The 23,420-nt window shown below is 44.2% G+C and overlaps 1 protein-coding gene across 1 annotated transcript; it reads right to left on the bottom strand.

Moving 5' to 3' along the window:
* Positions 1-1,140: 1,140 nt before the first annotated feature.
* LOC146179694 (endothelin-converting enzyme 1-like) lies at positions 1,141-21,603 on the bottom strand. The gene is made up of 6 exons (XM_084580245.1): positions 21,589-21,603; positions 20,418-20,861; positions 19,731-19,909; positions 18,487-18,686; positions 12,519-12,886; positions 1,141-1,446 (listed from the first exon to the last, which is right to left on the bottom strand). The coding sequence occupies exons 1-6, from the start codon at positions 21,601-21,603 to the stop codon at positions 1,147-1,149; spliced, it is 1,506 nt and encodes a 501-aa protein (XP_084436371.1). The 3' UTR covers positions 1,141-1,146.
* Positions 21,604-23,420: the final 1,817 nt, after the last annotated feature.

Raw genomic sequence — 23,420 nt, 5'->3', positions numbered from 1 at the left:
TATTATTATTATTATTATTATTATTATTATTATTATTATTATTATTATTATTATTATTATTATTATTATTATTATTATTATTATTATTATTATTATTATTATTATTATTATTATTATTATTATTATTGGTTGCAGTGTAGTATGAGATTAGCCTCTGCTGCTCGTAACTACAATCAAAGGTATGCATGCAATAACTCTGCTTCATCGATACGTTGCTACCCGCTAGAACATTCGGGAACCACACCAAGGATCATTTTCCTTTCATGAAAGGTACCCCTGCATAACTTCCATCGAAGAACTTCTCATATGTAGAACTACTGCTAGTGCAATCGTTTTTCTTCAACATCTGGATAAAAGATTGACTTCTGCCAGACAAGAGTATCATAGGACGGTTTTTTTAACCATGTTATTATGAAGTGATAATGCCGTGGAGATCAAAAAAAGCAGGCAAACGCTTCCTGACATTTTATTTTTAAAACTTCATAAAAAGCAAGCATTTCGAAGAGTTCTTTATATTTAGCAATGAAGCTTCCATCCCTTTTACATACACGGAGTGGATATTCTTTGTAGCTATGATTGCAAACACACCAGCCCACAATTAATCCAAATTTGTTACGCTGGAGTTGGTCGCCTTTCTTCTTAGGTTCACTGTGTAATATACATTGCAACTTATTCAATACTTTTGTAATTTCATCTCAATAACCTGGAGTGAGGAAAGCATTACCATTCAACTGAGTCATTTTTTTTTTTTTTCGTTTCTGTGCTACACTTTGTCTCAAATTTGCGTGGGGGCCAAACGAAGGCTTTACCTGTAGGTTAAGATGAATAATCATCTAAGCAAAGCTTCACAAATTCGGAAGCCCCTACTTCAATACTTAATGCTAGAATGATAGGTGCGCCGAAGTCCTAATGAAATAAATTTTACTGCTGCTGTATAGCAGAACCCAAGACTACACTGGTAGCTATTGGCGAAATTACTGGGCAAGGAACCTAAGGTTCGTGCCACTATTTCTTTCTTTCTTCCTTCTTCATATAATGACCTGAACGAGTTCAATTCGTTTTAACACTGCTTTAAACGTTTTATACCTAATACGTATGTGGCTCAACACAAACATGAGACGTAAAACATGAAGTCAGAGGATGGGGTCAGAACAGTTCGCACCGTTGCGATGGGTTCATTCGTGAGCCTAATGCACATGCAAATGCATCGGAAAACTCAGCGACCTCCCGAAACGGCACGTCGCACAACTCATCGGCGGCGCCTGAATGTCCACTGGTCCTCACGCAGCGCACATAGCACGCAGCGACAAAGAAAAGCTGCTCCGGGGTCAGGAACTCCAGGCCACGGAGACGCTGATTCTTGGTATCTTTTCGGGCCCGGTACGCGTACAGAGCTGTCTTCAACGAGAGCGGCTCAAAGTACTGTGCGAGTTTGCTGATGCTGATCTGGAAACAAGAACATTGTAACGTCAAACTCCAACAGGTTTATCCTTCGTGTTTTATGAGACTGACGAAGGACCCAGGAAATGTATGACTTGTGTTTTACGTTAGGACATAGTTATAAGACTCAAGCCAAATAGGAATTTCAAGAAGAGCATATGTAAAGTCTTATGCAATCCAGCGACAGCAAGCATTCACCAACTTCGTGTGAAAAGAATCGCAAATATTATGTTAATGTATTTAGCAAGGACAAGCTTTGCTTTACCATCAATGTAGCAAACTCTGAAGGAAATAACCGAGGTACAAAATCTTAAGAACAAGACGCGAAGACAGTCCCTCCGGCCTAAAGAGGAACCCATCACGAATCAGTGGTGTACATCGAACCACTTGCAATAAAAAAGGAGTCTTATCAGTTACCACTGGTGGTTGCATCTTTGGGGTGGTGTCACACAAACAACATATCATGACTCACTTTCAGACAAGGGCGCATTTTAACCAATTCCTTGAAACATGCCTCTTTGCAGAAGATTAAAGTGCGAAATCATAGGAGAAGTGTTTGATTTCGCCACTTGGTTATCTAACTATCTTTAAAGCACATTTACGTGCATTGCTTTTTTGACACGACATATGAAATCGCTTCAGGTCAGATATTTGTTATTTACCCGCCGATTCAATGCATTTAAATCTTGCAGCTTCTGTGGTGACATCATACTTTGCCGACCAATCGGAGTTATTCTCACAAAATGAGAACGCCGAATCCTTTGCAAACATGTTAGCGCCACCGTGTTAATGAAAACTATTGCACGGAATCCGATGGGAACGCGGTGATAGTAGATTAAGCTAAGACAAGTACAATGACAGTTGTACGGTTTGCAGAAGAAATGTGTACAATTTCACTGGAAAAAGAAACGTTTTATTGATATACTAGCAGCAAATGATAAGAATAGTTCGTGAAGTGTTAATATGTTCCTTGAAGAGCACAACACAGTGGAGTTAATGGGTTTCCCAGCAGGCTCACGCTACGGATCCACGTTCGCATCCATGCACTCTGCTATTTACATAATTTAATTCCTTAACTGTCCCCTGTGTATTTAACACAAACTTAAAAACATACTCAACAGCATACACATGAAGACTAGCTTAATCAAGCCGCATGCACCTGGCTTTGGGTCGGATGTAAGGGGGAGGGGGGGGGGGGGGGGGGGAATGGGTGACTCGGAACAGAGAGAGTCAGTGTGCTTTGATTCTCCTCAACCTACCATGTATATTGAGCTGCTCCCTAATCAGCCCCGTCATGTCGTCGCCTGAGGCTTCACAACCTTAAGACCGATAACTTTCCTAACATGTCAGCTGCCAATTATCGCGCAATGCCTGTAGTTTTGCAGAGATAGCTGCCTCTCTCCGGGGATAGGAGATGTCTCCAGAGGACATCGGAGAGGCAATAAGGCAGCAAAGCTCCCCATGACATTCACCGGCGCACAATATTGTGTTCTGCGCATGCGTGATGGTACAGTATATAAACTTCCGGTTCTCTCCTCTAGGGTTGTTTGCAGTCAAAACTTGAAAGAAGCACAAGATGAAACTCAAAAAACAAGCAAAGAAAACGGAGGTTTCAGTGTGCGACGCCGGCTGTCAGGTATGAAAAATAAAAAATAGTTGATTCACTAAGCGTAAAATAAAGCTCTAAGAAAGCAATCAAAAATTGACTACAGCATCCTCCTAGCACGTGGCAGGCCCTTCACAACGTATATTACGCGCTAAACTAGAATGTAAAATTGCACAAGCACCGAGAAGCTTGCCATACGCAGTAAGAGCTGAAAAGTTTCGCTTGGCATTCTCTAATTCTGCAGCCATTCTGCAATTTTTCCGGAGCATTCCGGACGCCACAATAGTGAGCTGCAACTAAGTGACTGCTTCATTCTCTGCCGCCAGCAATCGGAAAAAGCATCGCCTGAAATCTCGCTTTTTGCCTGCATCCGTGCCTTCACGCCGTGTCTCACAGTATGAAAAATATTGACAAAAAAGAGGGAGTGGACGTTGTATTTTCGGCTCCGCTGCGATTGGGTAGCATGTGTGCACACGTACATGCACTGGAAAAGTATTTAAAAACTGTCCCCGTCTGCATGAAAAAGCATCAAAACAAGTGTGAACCCTGCAAGAGACACATTGTATACTCTCTCCATCTGTCCTGTGGACACTATATGTTGGTCAAACTAGTGGTTGTCTTAACGACAAGCTGAGGGAACCCTGCATTAGTGTAAAAAATGCTGCTCCGCAAAGTGAATTCCGCCGGACCCACTTGACATACACTGCTCATATCACTCGTGTACATGTCTAGGTGGAGGACATGTAGCACTGCTGGGACGAGAACTCACCCGGTTTGTATTGCCTCAGGATGACCGCCTCCTCATCCGGTACTTACTCGGGAGGAGGCAGTCATCCTAAGGCAAATACAAATCAGGTCACTTCTCGCCCCGGCAGTGCTACATGTCGTGCACCCAGAGATATACACGAATGATATGTGCAGTGTATGTCAAGTGGGTCCGGCGGACCAATGGCACATCATGTGGGAATTTCAAAGTGCTGTGCAAAGTACAGTCAAGGACATTCAACTATGCGCTGTCCAGCAGGCCCATGGAGCGCTCGAAACGCAGAAGCCTCACAACCCACCACAAACGGGCCAAAATGAGGTAATGCAGAGTAGGGCATAACCCAGGTCGACGCTTAGCCAGTCTCACGACTCTTTAAACCATCGTTTGTCGGCATCTTAATAAAATTATTCATACATACATCCATATCGAGATTCATTGCCGTGAAATATCGTGCGTGTCATTCGCAGGTCTATAATTGTGAAGTTGCAGCATATCACAAAGATACGGTTACAAGAAGGTCATTCAGGCTTCAGAGATTGCGAAGCTAGGGCCGGCATCCGTTAGCACTCCATTCATCGCCATATCACATAAAGAACACGTTTTTTGTATCATTGTAAATTTTATTGCTTTGTTTTCCCGTGTTTTTTCCTTTCTGGTTTATCTGAAGTGCTTTTGTGCTTAAACACGGGTGCTCTGCATATGACAATCAGTTGTTAGTCAGCGTTGTGCCTTGTCTCTCCTTCCCTCGTGTTTGTACTGGTACACTGCTTTCTTCCTTGAATGTCGTACCACCTCACCCATCAGTCTTCGCTATAGAGCCTAGAAAGTCCTTTACCTGAAACATACAAGATTAGCGCGTAGAACTAAAGGAGAAAAACGTTCGCCCCGAAACGAAACTAGAGGAGATGAAAAGGGGGAAATGACTTCCAAGAATACAGCAGAAGTAACCTCAAAACCAAAAATCTTCCTCTAGTCCAAGGGAAAACTTCGTATCTAGTTTGAACGAGATATCATGCCATATGCAAATTCAGATCAGTGAGAGCGATATTGACACCTTTCACAGAAGGCCATTCATAAATAGTCAAATGCGGTCAAATCCACACCCGTGCCTTTAGAGGCAAATTGCTGAAAACTGCCGAAACGAAAGACTAAATACATTTCAGCTGGGCTTATCAGTTCAGAGGAACGTCGTGCACCAGTTTATGTAACTGAATATTTGAGTCTAGCAAAGAAAGTGCTGCTCAGCCATCCTTTGAACGAAACTAAAGATAATGGTTCGAAGTACGCTTGCATTATGAACGCTAAAGTTTTGATGCGCAAAACGGACACTTGGCAGGTATTGCAACTAACTTGCCTGGCTGACCTTGCCCAGTTCTTGCAACAAATAGAGGTACTCAGCAATCGCTCAATCTCTGAATGACTTAGTGTTCTCGCCAAATAGAAAGCTACTGGCTTCGGCTCCTTAAGGTATACGTGTTACATTATAACTCCCGGAATGATAGGGAAAACTTTGATCACTTGATTGCTTATAGGGCACGTTACACATACCGCAAAGATGTTATTGCGCTGGCATAGACTAGGCTCATGCAAGGAAAAACTGCTAAACTCTTTGGGCAACCACATTTTCGCGACCTCGGGAGGCTAGATCACGTGATGGTGTCGTTGCAATTTTTGTTCAGCAGCTTGATTGGTTGGTTGGTTCACAGGAAGGATAGACGCAGTATCTGTGACACTTGCTCTGTGGACACCTGAACCGCGCCGTACGGGAAGGGAGGCAGGTGGGAGTGAAAGTGGAAAGAGAGAAAGGGGAGCCGTATTGGAGGGCTACGGAGTAATTTCGACCACCTGGGGATCTTTAACGTGCGCTGACATAGCACAGCACACGGACACCACTTCGTTTCGCCTCCATCGAAACGCAGCCGCCGTGGTCGGGATCGAACCCGGGAGCTCCGGCACAGTAGTCGGGCGTCTTACCACTGCACCACCCCGGCGAGGCCAGCTTGATCGCTGTTACCACTTTTATGCTAATTATCACCAATCATCAAATAAAAATTCGGCATCATTACTGGTGTTTTTCACCGCACACAAAGCACGTTTAAATAAGTTTCATCCCGTAATGAGTATTATTTTGTTATCACCTGCGACAGGTAAATTGTTTAAATTGTCTGTGGCGATTTCAACATTGATTTGTTGAAAGATGACTGCTGTGAATACTTCTTGCTGACGCAGTCTTAACAGGACGAATGTTATAGCTGGGAATATTTGAGTCCCCAAATATTCTGCCCCTCTGATTTACTATGTAATTTGCAAGAACGTGAATGTGTTTGCTGGTGTTCACAACATGGTTTTTTATGACTGAATCCTACTGTTGTGCTTTATCCCTGCGACCCTTCGCGCTACAATTCCAGCAGCCTAGAAAATGTGCAACTCGAGTCGGGTACATTTACGTGCGATCTTCGCTTCAGTGCGGCCATTTGCACCAATACTTAACCCTCTCATGCATACGGGCCTCATATGAGGACACACATGTACCCTGCTCTAAAAACTTTTTACCTAATGGGAGCGTGTCGCTACCCACATGGAGTCAGCTGAGGACATGCCAAGGTTTCTAACATATTTCACAAATTACAGTAGCCTTCAAAGTTTCTTGAAATACCAGGTTCTGATGCGGAGTACGCTTGTTTAAGGCCATCGAATGTTCCTAACAAAAAATACTTCATCGAGAGGCATGCCTCTGTCTGAGTATAAAAACTATAAGCGCAAAGTACAACTCTTATTTAACGTCAGCCAGCTGTCACTTTTTTACGGCTATGTCTTGTATACTTGGAAACAAACATTTGTCCTCAAAGGGGAATATTATGCATGAAAATTGCGTCCTCAAGAAAAACGCACTTGCAGAATTGCAGGCCTGGACCCAAAGCACGTGTAGTTCTCCGAGCTTTCCTTGCGCAGTGCAGGCTGTCTTGGCGGGAATTTGTGTGTGTGTGTGTGTGTGTGTGTGTGTGTGTGTGTGTGTGTGTGTGTGTGTGTGTGTGTGTGTGTGTGTGTGTGTGTGTGTGTGTGTGTGTGTGTGTGTGTGTGTGTGTGTGTGTGTGTGTGTGTGTGTGTGTGTGTGTGTGTGTGTGTGTGTGTGTGTGTGTGTGTGTGTGTGTGTGTGTGTGTGTGTGTGTGTGTGTGTGTGTGTGTGTGTGTGTGTGTGTGTGTGTGTGTGTGTGTGTGTGTGTGTGTGTGTGTGTGTGTGTGTGTGTGTGTGTGTGTGTGTGTGTGTGTGTGTGTGTGTGTGTGTGTGTGTGTGTGTGTGTGTGTGTGTGTGTGTGTGTGTGTGTGTGTGTGTGTGTGTGTGTGTGTGTGCGTGTGTGTGTGTGCGTGTGCGTGTGTGCGTGTGCGTGTGTGTGTGTGTGTGCGTGTGCGTGTGTGCGTGTGCGTGTGTGCATGTGCGTCTTGAAAGCAGGGAGTGTCCAAGGAGGAAATCTATGCTCTTCTGGACCTCTAATTTAACTCCGATCACGATTCTGAAGATGATTATTTAGATAGAGATCTTAGCACTGCTGTGTTTATTGGCGAGCACAGGATCAACATGCACGACGCACATAACGATTGACTACTTCATTGCTGCAATTTCTGAGTCCTTATTTTAGAATGTTTTTCCAAACAGGATTGTATAGATTCGAAAAAGGCAAAAGGAAAGAGAGCATTGCAATCGATGTCGCCAGGCTGCACTCATAAGTTTACAATGAACACATGGGGGTTGTCGACAGCATGGGTTTTTTGATTGCAAGGTACAGAAGTATAGTCCGGAACTAGAGGAGTTAAATGACAATGCCTTCCACCTACTAAATGCGGCAATTGCAATATTGCCGCATTTAGTATTGTATGGAGATGCAATATTGGCAAGGAACACTTTATGAACCAACTTGAGCTCCGAGTTCGCGTTGCCAAGGAGCTAAAACCAAAGAGATCAGGCGTTGAGGCTGCTAATCCAATAAGCCAGCGCCAGCTTTTATGTATAAACAAGTGATCCACGATGCGTCTGTAGAAACAATATGCGACTTCGGGTAGCATTTCCCAAACAAGAGTAACCAGAAGTAAGCTAACTATTGTCGAAGTCCTTCCTCCAGTGGCAAGATAATATATCTCTGCAATCGCTGCCACGTCCCTCTGTGTAGCGAGTGCTCCGATTCTTTCCACAGCGCATAAGCGGATTGTGCAAGGCCCCATCATCAACCTTTTACTTTAAATTGTTATTGTGCTGTTCTGGCATGAGTACGCTGCATGCTTAGACCATTACTATTTAACTATGTACTTAAGCCGATTACCTCGACCACCTTACGGCATGATGTCCTGATATTGTTAAGGTGCGTTGTCCATCTACGTCCATCAACTACTACGTGTTGTCATCACCGACTTTCTACCCGTCAGTGCCGAACAGAGTCGTGACCCTTCCCTACGACCTAATATATACCAGCTATGCACCGACGACTCCGATCCTTCCGTCAATATGCTCGTGCGGACCTTTTTCTCGTTGTCCCTAATCATCACCACTTTACTGTTTTAGCCCATTTTAATGACGCTCCTACAGCAGGACACCTGGGAGTGTCTCGCACGTGTGGTAGCGTAGGCAGGCGGTTTTTTCTGACCAGGCCGTTATCGCTCTGTCCGCCACTGCGTTGCAACTTTCGACCTGTGCCACTGCTGAAAGAAGACGCAGCTTCAGCCTAGAGGTCACCTTCAACCGATAGAAGTTTCTTCTGACCCATTTTCCCGCGCCGCCCTTGACCTCCTTGAGCATTTCCCAACATCGACTTCAGGGAGACATGGATTGCGGTCGCCACTGTTTACACAACGCGATACGCTATCACGCTATCACTGAAACATCAATTTGCCATTCGTCACGTTTGCATAACGTTCGTCCCGTCATGATTCAACCGGCTACTCACCCTTTTTTTGCCTATTTGACCGTGACCCTCTGCTCCCTTTCGACAGCTTGTTGCCTGCTGTAGACAATGCTAGCAGTCATGCTTCCGCTGTCATAGCACGCGCCGACAACGCCAGAAACATTCCTCTGGATCGCCTCAGGGCTTCCCAGATGGACCCAAACATCATTGCGATCACCGACATCGGGAAGTACGCTATTCGCCTGGACCCATCATCCTCCTCTGGCTCCCGGCCCGTTATGTGGGCCTGTGCGAGAAACTCATGCCCCGTTACGTGGGTCCCTACCGCGTCTTGCAGCAACTCAGTGGCGTGACCTACAAGATCACGCCCTGTCTCTCACGCCTGACTCTACTGAACACCTCCACAATCTGTTCACGTCGCTCGTCTTAAACTCTACTATTTCCCCCACCTCGGTTTAGCAAGCACCGAGACCGTGCTTGCCCCGCGGGGGCTAGTGTCACGGTGTGTATCCGAGATAGAAGACGAAGATGATGTTTTGTGCGCTGGCCCGAACGATGGCGACACTGAAGCTGACGCTGTTGTGCTGAAGATGATGTTTTGTGCGCTGGCCCGAACGATGGCGACACTGAAGCTGACGCTGTTGTGCTGGTGTGCTGTGGTGTTCTGGAGGTACTCCTGATGTTGAACTTAGACTTATCGTACGGGAATGCACCGCAAAAATATGAGGACACAGTGAAAATATAATAAAAAGGTTGTTGATTTCCTCAAATAATGTTTCTCGAGATATTTGTCGCCTAGAGAGATATTTTTCGGAGAAGAAAATTTTCTCCGTTGCATGCATATTATTCATGCATAATAGAGTGAAGGCGAGTGAGATAGCGACCCAGACTCAATATCACAACCTGGTGGTTAAAATAAGAGATGCCACTGATCTATCCACTCGTACATAAACTAAGCGACCATGGTATAAGCCCTTGGACAAGAAAAGCTACAGGTGATGCAATGGAAAAAGGATTCTTACTAACACAACGGGAGAAATTATCGGTCTAATGGTTATTACCTCGCACATTTCAGGTACTACCGAAACACGTCGGTTGCAGAGATGATAAGTTATAGAAGCGATACTACACACAAGCCTAATTAGGCGCCAGAAATGAAATATTATAAACATATGAGAACTGCGAGTGATTTTGGATTAAGAAACTGATACATCTTTCCTGAAGTAATCTCTGATTGTGGTCCCAAATATTTTCATTAATAATTTCATCGAATGCAGAAGAAACTTGTTAAATGAATTTCCTGCAATGCCTCATGAAGGGAAATGACACTTTCGCTTTCCCAGATGTAACTTAACATGAAAAGATGTCAGTAATGAAAGCACTGCAAGAAACGATGGGTGAGCTTACGTCGGAGTACCAGCGAAGATATTAAATACAATGTCAATAATTTGGCCCTGTTATGCAAAATAACTGACCACGAAATTGTTAGTTGCAAATATCCAATATTTTGGAGATTGCGAAAGTTGTGCCATAATAAATACTGCGCTCAGTGTAATCAACACTCTTTTCAATCCATTAAAGCTGTACAATATAAAAAGTTTCCGCTTGATAATAACGTACTTTCTGCTAACAAGCATGAATTTGAATCAGGTGAATGAACAACTACTGTGGTTACATCACATTCTCAGCATATCAACTCAGCGCTACACAAAAATCCAGATGGCAATGGTAACATTTCTAGAAATAAAAGAGGCATTCAAGTGTGCTGTTACTGCGAGCTGTTAAAAACATTGAGGGCATATAGTAATACTAAAGACGTTCCCTGTTCTGGGATAGTTGCATGTCTGCCAGAAAACAGAGAACTAATGTCAGTAACAGACATCCCACCTGGGAAATTAAACAGCTCACACGACACGGGACAAGAAAGAAAACACACCACAAGCGCTTGCTCACGACTAATTTTTTATCAGGAAATAGGCAATTTATACAAAACAAGCTCAATAAAGAACGAAAAAAGGAAGAAAGGAAGAAATCACGCAGGCGCATCAATGTGCAAAAATTCTTTTTGGTCGAGAACCACCATTGTATCACCAACACAGTTTAGGTCATTTTTTTTTGTATGATATGCTTCTGATATCTTCCTAGTTATTTGATCAGTGGAATGAAATAAAACACCAGTATCACATAGTATCGGCCTGCAGCCACTGCTCTTAGCGCAGTGTTTGGCCAGATTGGACGACGGGGGTTTCTTCAGAGATCGATTGTGTTCCTAAAATCTAACATTGAGGCCCCGGCCAGTTTGCCCAATATAGGTTCGGCCACAGGAGAGAGGTGTGCGGTACACAACCCCTTTTGTACATTTGACGTACCGATTGTCATAGTTGACTGAACAGGCCTTTCGTTTTCGCAAGGGGCACCATTTGCCCGCCAGTCAACCACAGCGCAAATGCTACCGACTTTTTTCGGGGCTGAAAATGAAAATTACAAGGGTTCAACGCTGCTGAACCAAATATTGAGCGAAATCATTAGTTACGGGTGACCGAGCGCTCTTCTTTTTCTTCTTCCTCAGCCTAGATATAAAGCCCCGCTTTAACCAACACATATGAACGTGCCTTAGCGGCCTATAGGGGTAATGTGAATGCCAGGGTCCTAGCAGGCTTATTCTGACATAACCGTCCCATGTGAAACGAGAGACCCAAGTAGGCAGCTCCTGCCAGCCTGTGTGTCACGTGGGGTGTGATGTCACAGCGTCACGTGGGTAAAACGTAACTGTGGCCGGGTCACGCGCAGGCTTGAAATTGCGAGTAGTGTCGCTTTCGCAATAAAACTCTCACACCATATGTGTTGCCCACATTTTTCAATTTAAGTGAGAAGCGATGGACATAAGAGGAAACCCCGCCCGTCTTGGCCCGTTTACTTGTTCCGTAAAGCTATCGTGCATTGAGTGATGACAAGATTTATTTAATGAAAAACCTAAACAGGCTACCACAATACACATTTTACTATCTTGTAGTGGCTGGATTTAAAATCTAAAAGTGGTTCACCTTGGGAATACATTCAACAAACGCGGTAATCCATGAACCGGAGATTAATATCAAGGAATTGCAAACCATCGTTAGAGGGCGTTTCATAGGCGAATTCAAGACAAAACCAATTTTCTTTGAAACTTTTTGCCACATCCTGACAACGTGGAGTGAAATCGGCACGTTCAACAAATCAACGCACCTGAAAATTTTCTTGGAAAGGCCACACATATTCTTTTCAATGGCCACATCCACTTTGGAAAGAAAAATATCGCTTAGACGAAATCGCTCAGAAAATGTCGTTTTATTTCGTCACACTGATCAACTGACTAGGGAGATATCCGAAGCATGTCGTATCACAAAAAATTACCTAAACTGTGGTGCTCATCCAATGGTGGTTCTCCACCACAAACAATCTCTGCACCTAGAAGCGCCTGCGTGATTTCTTCCTTTCTTTTCTTCGTTATTTCTTTAGCTTGTTTTGTATAAGTTGCACGTTTCCTGAATAAAAATTTAGTTGTGAGTAAGCTAAAAAACGCACAAATAACAGTCTTTTTTTCTAAATAAAGCACCAAATTTACTCAGTGCTGTAAGGAGCAGGTAGTATAAAATATTTCAGATATGAACGAGCAAGTAAGGCTAAACCGCAGCATCTGCCCTCTTGCCGGTCAGTTTGTATAGAAACGTAACCAGGTGGGGTAAATTAAGAGAGAAAAATAACTTGGGCACTTGCCAGGGCGAAACATCGCAGGCTGCTAATAACGCGGAATGCTGGACTGCTCTCTTACCTCACTTGATGAGACGTTTGCCATGCACTGAGCGTGCGCCGCAATTACACCTCCTGTCCGCTGGGAGAAGATATACACAGAGGTGAAGAGCATGATGAGCGCTTCAGCTACACGGCTGCCAATCCCTGCGTAGTTTAGCGCTCGTGTTGCTCCGTGGTCGAAGTATGGAAAGCCGAAGGCGTACGGCAGCAGGGAAAAGTCCGGTTGTAAGGTATCCGTGTGCACTAGGTACAAACCCAGGTCTTGCATGACTTTTGACAGATACCGGGAAGATGGGTGCAGGAACGTAGCGTTAGATGCCAGGTGCCAGTTAGCGACCAGAGAGTCCCCCATGTCAACTGCGCCTTCGTCGAAGATATTGTTGGCTTCTGCATGCCGGCATCGGAAATGGCATAAATTAGTGGCACGTCTTATTTGGACCTAACTAGCCGATACTGCGCGGAACTGCCCTCATTGTATACATTTCAATTTCTCGGTGTAGTCAATGGGCGTTGCATTCTTCGTTGTGGTACATTGCGAAAAAGAATTATAGGTCGCGAAATAGAATACAGTGTAGTTAGAACGTTATCACAAGGGTGAAACTTTGGACGCTGTCACAAAACTATTATGGGAGCCTAGGCTGCCAAATCTGCATATACATCATTGGGCGCCCATGAAATGTCGCCGCCTCACGAGATAACAGAAGCACCGCAGCGATCCTGTCACCATGATAGCAAGCATTGAAGTAACTGCGCTGATAGCATCGTCCCTTTACGTGCACCGCGTCTACCCGGAGAACTATTACTATACTCATTTGAACACAAAATGTTAATCCTGCTATTTCTCCATACATTTATTTGTTTGTTTTACAGGTTTTCCCCCTGAATTTATTCCTAGTGCCAGTGGAAATAATCTGAGCCCCGTCTAATTTCATTCGAGTGCAAAACATTTAATCAAAGCGCCAACATATTTAATTCAAGCGCCAACTCGAATAATGAGAGCGACACCCAATTTAATACGACTACCAAGGCAATTAATACAAGCGCCAGCGGAATTAATCCGGGTGCAAACCAATTTAAATCGTATGTGGAGAATTAACGCGGCAGAGGGCTCCAAAGCACAAAACATGAATTCCGGAAATAAATAGAAATTGAGATCAATTTGCCGATAATGCGACGCTTAAGCGTCACATCTGTATGCCCTGTTTCGCTTTGTTCTATATCTTGCAACACCCAAGAACCACGCGCAGCTGAAAAACCGCTGTTTGTGATGCCTTCCTTGCAAGATTTAGCTTAGGCACATAAGTGAATAAATATGACTGTCATGTTCTAATTGCCTGGTTATGCACTCCTTATTATGGGTTGTCATAGGCACTGATTCTGCATGCTGATGGCAAGTGTGGCCTTCACACAACAGCCGGCTGTTGTCATGAAATTGCAACGGGTGCAGAAAAGTACGGGGGGGGGGGGGGGATATCGTGCTAGAAAAACTGGCCACCCTTTATACGCAGTGCCTGGTGTCATCGACGGTACCGGAACCATAGATGAACGCTAACATTATCCTCATTCATAAGAAAGGGGATGCTAAGGACCTTAAAAATTAGACCAATCAGCTTACTGTCTGTTACGTATAAGGTATTTACCAAGTTAATCGCTAATAGAGTCAGGACAACCTTAGACTGCAATCAAGCAAAGGAGCAAGCAGGTTTTCGGAAACGCTACTCTACTATCGATCATATCCATACCATCAATCAGGTGATAGAAAAATGCTCGGAATAACCAGCCCTTATACATAGCATTCATTGATTACGAAAAAGCATTTGACCCAGTAGATATCTCAGCGGTGATGCAGGCATAGCGAAATCAGGGGATAGACGAGCCGTACGTGAAAGTGCGGGAAGATATATATAGTGGCTGCACAGCAACCATAGTTCTGCATAAAGAAAGTAACAAAATTCCCATAAAGAAAGGTGCTATAGGCAAGGAGACACAATCTCCCCAGTACTATTCACAGCTTGCTTAGAGGAAGTATTCAGAGACTTGGAATGGTAGCAGTTAGGGATAAGGGTACATGGAGAATCAGTAATCTGCGATTTGCTGATGGCATGCTTGCTAAGTAACTCGGGGCATGAACTGCAAATGATGATTGATGATCTAGACAGGAAAAGTAGAAAGGTAGGCTTGAAAATCAGTATGCAGAACACTAAGGTAATGTTCAACAGCCTCGGAAAGGAACAGCAGTTTACATTAGACAGCGAACCACTGGAAGTAGTAGGCCAATATGTCTACTTAGGACAAGTAGCAACCGCAGATCCGGACCATGAAAAGGAAATAACGAGAAGATTGGTTTTGGTTTTGCTTTTGTGCGGTTTATCGTCCCAAAGCGACTCAGGCTATGACAGATGCCGTAGAGGAGGACTCCGGAAATTTTTACCACCTGGGGTTCTTTAACGTGCACTGATATCGCACAGCACATTGGGATGGAGTGCATTTGGCAAGCACGCGCACCTTATGACTAGCAGCTTACCGGTATCGCTCAAGAGGAAAGTATACAACAGTTGCATCTTACCTGTACTCACCTATGGGGCTAAAACGTGGAGGCTAACCAAGAGGGTTCTACTTAAGTTGAGGACAACGCAGAGGGCTATGGATCGGAAAATGGTAGGGGTAGCATTAAGAGATAGGAAGCCTGCAGATTGGGTCAGAGAAATGACTCAAGTTACTGGCGTTCTAGTGGAAGTCAAGAAGAAATGGGCATGGGCAGGACATGTAGTGCGAAGAGAGGATAACCGATGGTCGCTTGGGGTAACAAACTGGATTCCAAGGAAAGGAAAGCGTAGCAGGGGTCGGCAGAAAGTTAGGTGGGTGGATGAGGTTAAGAAGTTCGCAGGGGTACAGTGGATGCAGCTAGCACAGAACCGGGTTGATTAGAGAAATATGGGAGAGGCCTTCGCCCTGCAGTGGGTATAGTCAGGCTGATGATGATGATTACAGAAAAGTTTTCTTTTTCTAATCATGGATTCAACACCACTAGCAGAAAATAAGAATTTGTGCAAAGCAGATTTGGTGCAGGCGAGAAACTTAGCGCGAGAGAAACACTACCTCATTTCACCGCTTTTCCATTTTATGCGGCCACTACCACGGAATGAGAACACGGGCGCCGCTGCATTCAGTTTGGTCGTGACACGGCAAAGTTATACTACGTACAGCGGAGCTTACAACCCAGACCCAGGCCTCTCACTGTAGTCACCTTAGCAGCAGTGCTCAATTTGCCTGGGCTGCAATCCTAGTGGTGTAGATTGCTAATTATAGGCTTGTGCAAGAACAGAATAGTTAAGCGGGCGAGTTGGAGATACATCATTGTTTTTGTTCCTGTGGTTTCTTCCTTTCGTCCCCGTTTGTTCGCGCTCTTTTTTGAACAAGAACAGAGGCGGCCGTCTTTGAAGTGCAATTTTATTTGCTGGGACACATTAGGTAGCTCTAAGAGTAACGGTAGTTTTTAAATATCGTCTTCACGCAAAGCTGCCCGTATAAAATAGAAGTTATGGCGGTTGAAAGCAGCACTCTCTACCCTTTGTATTTGCTGCATAGAGTATCGGGCAACGTCGAGCAACAAACAGCGCCGGTGGTACTTTTTAGTCATTCCAAAAGGAGTGATGAGCACCAGGTCCCTCCGCTCGACGGGGGAAGCTTTGACTTCCGACTTGAACTTCGCATACCTCTATAGGGTTAAAGCACGTGCTGTAAGGCAGCCGGTTGATCGAGTGCATCTGACTGGCCAGGTTTGATTGTTCCGCATGGCTCTGAGCCGGAGCGTTGTCAAAAATAAAAACCGTTCTGAACCAGATTCTGCGCTTTCGACACGGGCTGATATGTCGCTCAAAAATTCATTGAACACTACCCAGCGAACTTTGCAGACGGCCGTCCATTATATGGCACCATTTGCTGACACGCAGGCGATAATATTAAGGTTTGCTCCTTTTGTGCCAGTGGCCGTCTGCACAGCAGGCTGTCCCTTACTTGCACGGCCGAAGCTCATAGAACACCATATGTTATAGTTCGTCTCATCGACGTAAAACATGCACACGCGAGTTGCTCCGCACTGCAGTCATTGCTCTTATGATTTGCGGCTGTGTTTCACGTCGTCTCTCTTGCGGTGAGTCAACCTCAGTCGCCAACTTCATGGAGTATCCGTGCGAATCCAGTAGGCCATCAATGCTACTTGTGCTGGTGACGATTCCTGGTAAATCTTTCACCGCTTGCTTTATTTTCTTCAGCGTGAAAGCAGCATCATTATCCAAAATACTTTTTAAACCCGTTAGAACCGAATTTCCGAATTTCTTCGATATTCCTTCTTTCTTCAACGTTTCTCTATATGCCGCTGCAGTGGGATCTCCGTCTTTAAATTGATGCCCAGCGTGCCTCCATTTTTTTTTTCACATCTCCTCCACGCTTCGACACTTCGAGAATTCTGTCCCTGTCAAGCTTGGAGACATTGCTGTTCTTCTCGGCGCACCTGGAGGCTTGAACGGCGGTCCCCGTTTCCGGTATCCGATTAGGATGTCAGAGCACTGCTCATCGGCTTCCATGGAAGAAAATACTGCGCGTTAAAGTACATCATTCAAACGACGACCTGCTTATAATATGCGAATACGCACCGTCACCGTCCGGCTACACTCCGTTGTGCAAATGCGCACAACAATGCGGCACACACAACGGAGGCGCAAATATTGCCGCCTGCTTTACAATTTTCTTCTCTTCAGTGTTTTTAGCAATGATTCTTTTTTTATGTTCTTGCAAAAACATTTAGATTTCTTGCAAAAGAAAGTACACCTTATTTTATTAGTGAATGCACGTGTCTGTACTTTTTAAAACATTTGTATCAAGGCAATATTTGTCATAATATTGACGAAAGCTATCCTATAAGTTGACGCTTCGCTTGCTCGTCGCCCCCCCCCCCCCCCCCATGGTGTGAAAAATTATCTCAATTTCAATTTATTTCTGGAATGCAAGTTTCGTGATTTGGAGCCCTCTATCGTATTCATTTTACATATATGGGTTAAATTGGTTGGCACCCAGCATAAATCCGCTGGCGATCGTATTGCGTTGGGGCTCAGATTGGTAAAACAAAACTATGCCCCGTAGTTTCTAATGTGACATTTCATATTCAAACATCAGCCTTATATATAACAGGCACACTCCATAGATTTAGTAATAGTAACCCTATGGTGCAAAAAATTGGATTCCTCGTTTCCGCACTGGAATTTCAAAAAGTCAAAGTAGGCGCGTAAATCAATTCAAGAATACTATTTTTCTGCTCAGGCATCACTTATCACTTAGGCAATTGATTTAATCCACCTTATTGTACTTTTCTTAAAATGCGAAATCAACTACAGCAATGATCACCGCTCGCGGATAGTAACGTAAGCAAGTCCTTCTCCATTCGAACATTTCCTTGGGAGAAGTTACTGCAATGTTTACTCTAAAATATACGTCCAACCGAACGGTTTTAAAATTAAATATGAAAATATTTGTGGACGGAAAAAGATTTGATCTTTTCACAAGCTCTCACATTTTGCATGTTTCAGAGCATCTCAAAAGTGCTTGTCTGAATGCGTAAAATGTGTGTCCGCTGCAAAATTCCAACTAAGGTCTAAGGACCACCTGGCGTTCCTTAAGATGCACAGACATCGCATAGCACGCGAACGCTAAAATCTAGATGTTCAAGAATCTTCCATTTAGCCAATGTATGTTAAATAAGACGAGATATTTCTATGAATCTGTAGTGTGAAGAAATTTATCAGAACGTGTACTTCAGGCAGCCTGGCACTATTGTGGAGGCGGAGAACACTCTAAATACTTTGAAATTCATTTCATTAATTTATTTTCTGCGGATAGCGCTCCTAGTTTATTACAATGTGAGGTACCTACAAACCACCCCCGCTATCGGGTTTGGTGGTATTCTGAGGCAGCTTCCCGCGCGTATATACCTGGTTCACCGTCGTCATCTTGTACAGGTTTCTCGAAGTACTGCAGCACAACAGAGGTGGAGTCCCAGTCGTGTACTACAGTCACATTATCATCACGGTATTCCCAGCTTAGAATTTGCCTCTGCAGAGACTGGCGAACGTCCATAATGAGCGCTCGTGCCTCTTGTCGAAGGCTGCCAGGAAGGGTGGTCTCACTGAACCTGAAATTGCGAGCAGTGTTTCACTTCAGTCTCTTAACGAAATTCAAACCTGCAGCCTTGTGTATTTTACGCTAAAGAAGATGCCGACTGTATACTTATACGAGCCGTGCTAAGACTCCGTGCCGGAACTACTGAGAAGCCCGTCCGTCTCGTGCTTCCTCGTTCGAATATTTTGAATGCCACTGAACGCGACTAATTGCACGCGTCCGGTTCCGAGTAAAGCCGCTGTCAGCATATATTTCGACACTTTCTTTTCTTTTTAATTTGTCTCCTTTCGAAAGCATGAACAAAAACGGTCAAGTAAAGTCACATTACTCTGCCAAGAACTTTTGTAACCTCGTAAATGAATGCCTGCTGAAATGAACACAATACTGTGTTGTTTTTGTATACTCTAAATGTAGCACACTGGTGCAGAGAGGGGCGCCATAACAATTACAGAAATGTCAGCCGAGAGCCAGCATTGACAAAGACACTATAAAGAACTAATGCCTGCTGTAGTAATTTTATTTCATGCTAAAAAAACAAATGCCCAACTTGGCGGATGCAGACAACGCTGTCATTTTTTCTAAGTACGCAACTAGCTGTTTTGAAATAAGTTTTGGTTAGGCTGTCAGAGAGTGGAATGAGGAATTATTGTAAAGGACATCCTGAAACAAACAGCACTTGGTAAGAATGAACTTTGCTTGTGTCAGGCCCTCGAGCAATCTCAACAACAAACGGAATCTACATATTAATGTTCCACCATAAGAAATAAAGGAAACAAATAAAACTCCTGCCCAATAAATTTGGTCTTGCGATACCTTTTCACGTTGTAAAAATTGGTAACAGCGCAATTCTTTTCACACAGGGTAACGCTTTGTTGTGTTCACTGCGGACCTGAATTGTACCCACCTAAATTCCTGGACAAAAAGAAGAATGAGCTCAAGAGCATGCCTTTCCGCATCCTAGAACATGCATGTTGCGGGCTCTATAAAAGAATAAGCTCGATCTGTGCCTCCTTGTTATGTAATGTAAAATGCTTCTGCGTTTCAGACGGGAACGAACCTGTAAAGCAGTGCGTCTCCGGTAGCGACGAAAGTTTTGCTGAAGCAGAAGGCGGCATGGCCGAGCTCCACCTTCTGGTTTGTGCCGTAGAAGTTGACGAGCAGCTCCTGGTTAGCAAACAATGCTGCCACCTGAACCGTGCACCAGGATAGCAGGAGATGCATTTGATCGTCTCCGTACTTAACCCACAAATCGAAGAAGATGAAGATAAATGCATATGAATCGGTGACCAACTCGATATCGGTGTTATTTTGCGTCCCTAAGCAATACTCTACCAGAGTTTCCTTCCACTGTAGCGCCAAGGATTTGGGGACAAAAAATTCAAACTCTGCATCAATATTCAGCAACATATGTACACCGCTCCCAGGCCAGAGTACATCCAATATACTTTCTTCTGCTTTTCGAGTTTCTTCAAACGTGACATCATCGGGGTTTCCTGGTCCGCTTGCTGCGACGAAGTTTTTTTTTCAGCGTATTGAAGTAACGTTGCCTGCTTCCGGGCGAATGAAGCTGCTCATTTGCTCGCTGGCGTAACATAAAAAATTCGTTTGCTGGCCCCTGTATCAAGCGCGTTTTTGACGGAGTAGCCAGTACATTGAAGGTCAAAATACTAGGCCACCGAAGTTTAATGGACAAGTGTAGTAGTGTCTGTAGGAAGTCTGGACGGTGCGCATTGAGAGGCCACACGACGTTCGCAGCTTTCAGCGCCAGTACAACGTCTGTTAGCTGATTGCTGTCGCCTTTGCCAATACGTTCGCAGCTTCGGTAGAAAGCTGCGGCACGTTGCATCAGATTCTGTCCGCTCTTGGGCACCTTCATATCTCGAACCATTTGGGACATTCGGGCCAGCGAAGACAGCAGCGCATCGTCATTGACGCTTATCTCATTGCGACTGCTCCAGCCATCGCAGACGTAGTGTGTGAAGCTGTCGCATGGGTTCACTGAAGAGTTGATAGACTCTCGCAGCCGCTCCGAGTAGGCATAGCACGCCAGAGTGTCGCAGGTGTCGTAGTGGCGTTCCTGGGAGTGACGTCGCAGTTCCGAAAACACCGTCACGATGATGGTCAGTAAGACAATGGAAATCCCGGCAGAGTATTGTATATACTTGGGCCTCTTGCTGACTTCTGGGCTCTGAAAGAGTTTGCCACAGGGAGAATAATTAGGGCGCCGTTCTTTCCTTTCTCCCATGTTTTCATGATATGTATAATAGTGTGTCAGGGAGCCTGTAGTTCCCGTGGTTGTCTTTTCTTGGCGGTGAGTTTTATTGTCACCACACCGTGACGTCATTGTCTGAGCCATTTCATACCCTTAAGATGCGCAGTATATCAACCACAGCAACATTAACTCACATACGCTTAGAGACCAGCACATATAACATCACGTTTCATCCAGTAAATTTCAATGTTTCTTTACTTCAAAACCTGCACCTGTTACCAGCTTGAGGCGGCCCCAAACCTTTTCTGTCCAAACGTTTCATTCCGTTCTTCCGTTATAGTATCTACTTCCCGTTAAGAAAGAACTACCGCTAATCTATTGAAGCGATCAGTAGGTTCGACCTCCACGAGTACACATCGGGATTCAGTCAGAAAAAGAAAAAAAAGCATTTCTCTATTTTCCCTAAAATGTCAAGTAGCGCGCAGATGAGTGTGACATTAGGGTTCTTTACTTCATTTCGAGGCTGCTTACTTTTCTCTTTGCTACACAAAGAATATCTGATTGCACATAACTTTTCTATTCATTATCTTCACGTCTACTTCAGCTACTCTGGAGATAATGTAGAACATTTCATTCACATCGCCAATCTTAGTTGCAATGGTAATTCCCGCCTTCTCTCTTGTCGCCTACTGTCTTGTCTTACCTCTCTATAATCCATTTCTGACTCTTTTCAGTCTGCAGCCGTTATTTAGAGATTACATTGCGCTGCATGTTCTACCCATGTCCATTTCTTCTTCTGATTTACAATTAAGGTGACATCAACACGCAAAGCTCCGTGACCCACTATGCTCATTTGCAGCCTTTAACGTTATGCACATCACCTTCCTTTTCATACCACGCTGCGTGTCCTTAGTTTGTGCTGAAGCTTTCGTTATCCTCCCCACTTCTAGCCCACAGTTTTACACTGGTACGTTTCTACTGTTAAAAGACTATCTTGAGAGATAGTGGTAAAGGGTCATTAATGATTTCAGAATGCTTACCAAAATGCCTCTCCTCCGATTCCCATTTTACAGCTATTCACATAAAATCCATCGTTCCGGACCTTCTGTCAGTGTCTGTTCTAAATATATGAAATCCCAGCACCTAAATTCATATTCCGAAGATTACTCGTCCTTTCGAAACTGTTGGACATTAGTTTAGTTTTCTGTATATAAATTTTACACCGGCAATCTTGCTTTGTCTGTCTTATAATGGGCATTTCTTGTCACCTGAGTTACTTGTAGTAAGGCAATGTAAACGATGCATTGCTGAACACTAAGCTATCGTCCACTACAAATTATCCCGAACTGTTCTCACTCCAAAACTCTGAATGCTTCGTCTCAGAAAGTGGCGAATCAATTGATGTCGTGAGCCCGTGCCGAACACGTTGTGTTATTAAGAAGTATGTGCCTTCATCAAATGGATGGCTTCTCTCCCCCCTTATTCTCCAGTGCCTGCATGTCTTTTAGAGGTTTAACTGATTCCAAAGTTTTCTTGTAACCTAAGGTTAACATCTGTAGTAATCTTGGCATTCTCCTTTGCCAGGTTGATGATGCATGTGAATTTGACTCATTGTCTAGGAGCCCCTATAGAAGGCTGTCAGGTACTGTGATGAAAATATGCGACTGTTCTTATTCTATCAATGCACCAAAGAGGCTAAATCTTGTTCTGCTGCGATAGTTCATTCCCTGTGGGTGTCGCCGTTTCAAGATCCATTTGAAACCCATGTACACAGCATCATTGACACGTGGACTGTTTTTATTTCGTCGAGAATTACGAAGAGCAGGGGATTCGAAACACAGACCTATTGCACGCGAGACGGCTGATGATATCTTTAATTGCCGGCGCCGGTGGGCTCTTTAAACCGTTTGTTTAGACAGACCAACTCGCAAACGTTCGGTCCTAAAAATCACGCACAGTGTGAAAAACAAAATAACCAACAGAAATAGACTTATCTCAGTGACTAGCCCCACGTCAAACCAGCTCTATTAATATTTCCGGCGACCCTGCCACAGTAACAATTTCATCGTGCATTTACTCTTTGGTGCTCAGATACCAGCAGAACCTTGTCGTGGTTATTAGCGAACTCGGCAAACATGCTGGTTTATCTCTTTTAAAATAAAAAAATATATATTTCAAAGACAAACAAAAGCACGTAAGGCCAAGCAGTATTGCCGAAGAATGGAAAGTGACGCACCAGTGTAAGCGCCATTACAGTTAATTTGAATTCCTCGCCTAGCAGGTTTTATTTATGTGCCGGTGCTCTGGAGGATCAGGGTGGCTGGAATATGTAAGCGAGCTTCGCTGGTTGATCATTGGAAACCTTAGCGTGGGCATCGTTGAGCGCTTTACAGCACCCGCAACGGTGACATTTATCATAGCTCTTTTTAACATTATAATATTATTAGAGAAACTATTCCGTTTGTGAATACGCTATCAGCACGAACTGCTGCCACGCGCCGCAGGATACGCTACTGTTTTAATGCAGTAATACGT

The sequence above is a fragment of the Amblyomma maculatum genome, chromosome 9 (assembly GCF_055883805.1).
Source record: "Amblyomma maculatum isolate TAMU_Amacu chromosome 9, ASM5588380v1, whole genome shotgun sequence".
NCBI lineage: Eukaryota > Metazoa > Arthropoda > Arachnida > Ixodida > Ixodidae > Amblyomma > Amblyomma maculatum.
This window is presented reverse-complemented; position numbering and strand designations above follow the sequence as displayed.

Excerpts from the sequence above, each read along its gene's own strand:
- LOC146179694 (XM_084580245.1), bottom strand. Across the intron at positions 12,887-18,486 it reads AGATGACGACGGTGAACCAG|AAGCCAACAATATCTTCGAC; the intron begins GTATATACGCGC and ends GCCGGCATGCAG. Across the intron at positions 1,447-12,518 it reads CAAACGTCTCATCAAGTGAG|ATCAGCATCAGCAAACTCGC; the intron begins GTAAGAGAGCAG and ends TCTTGTTTCCAG.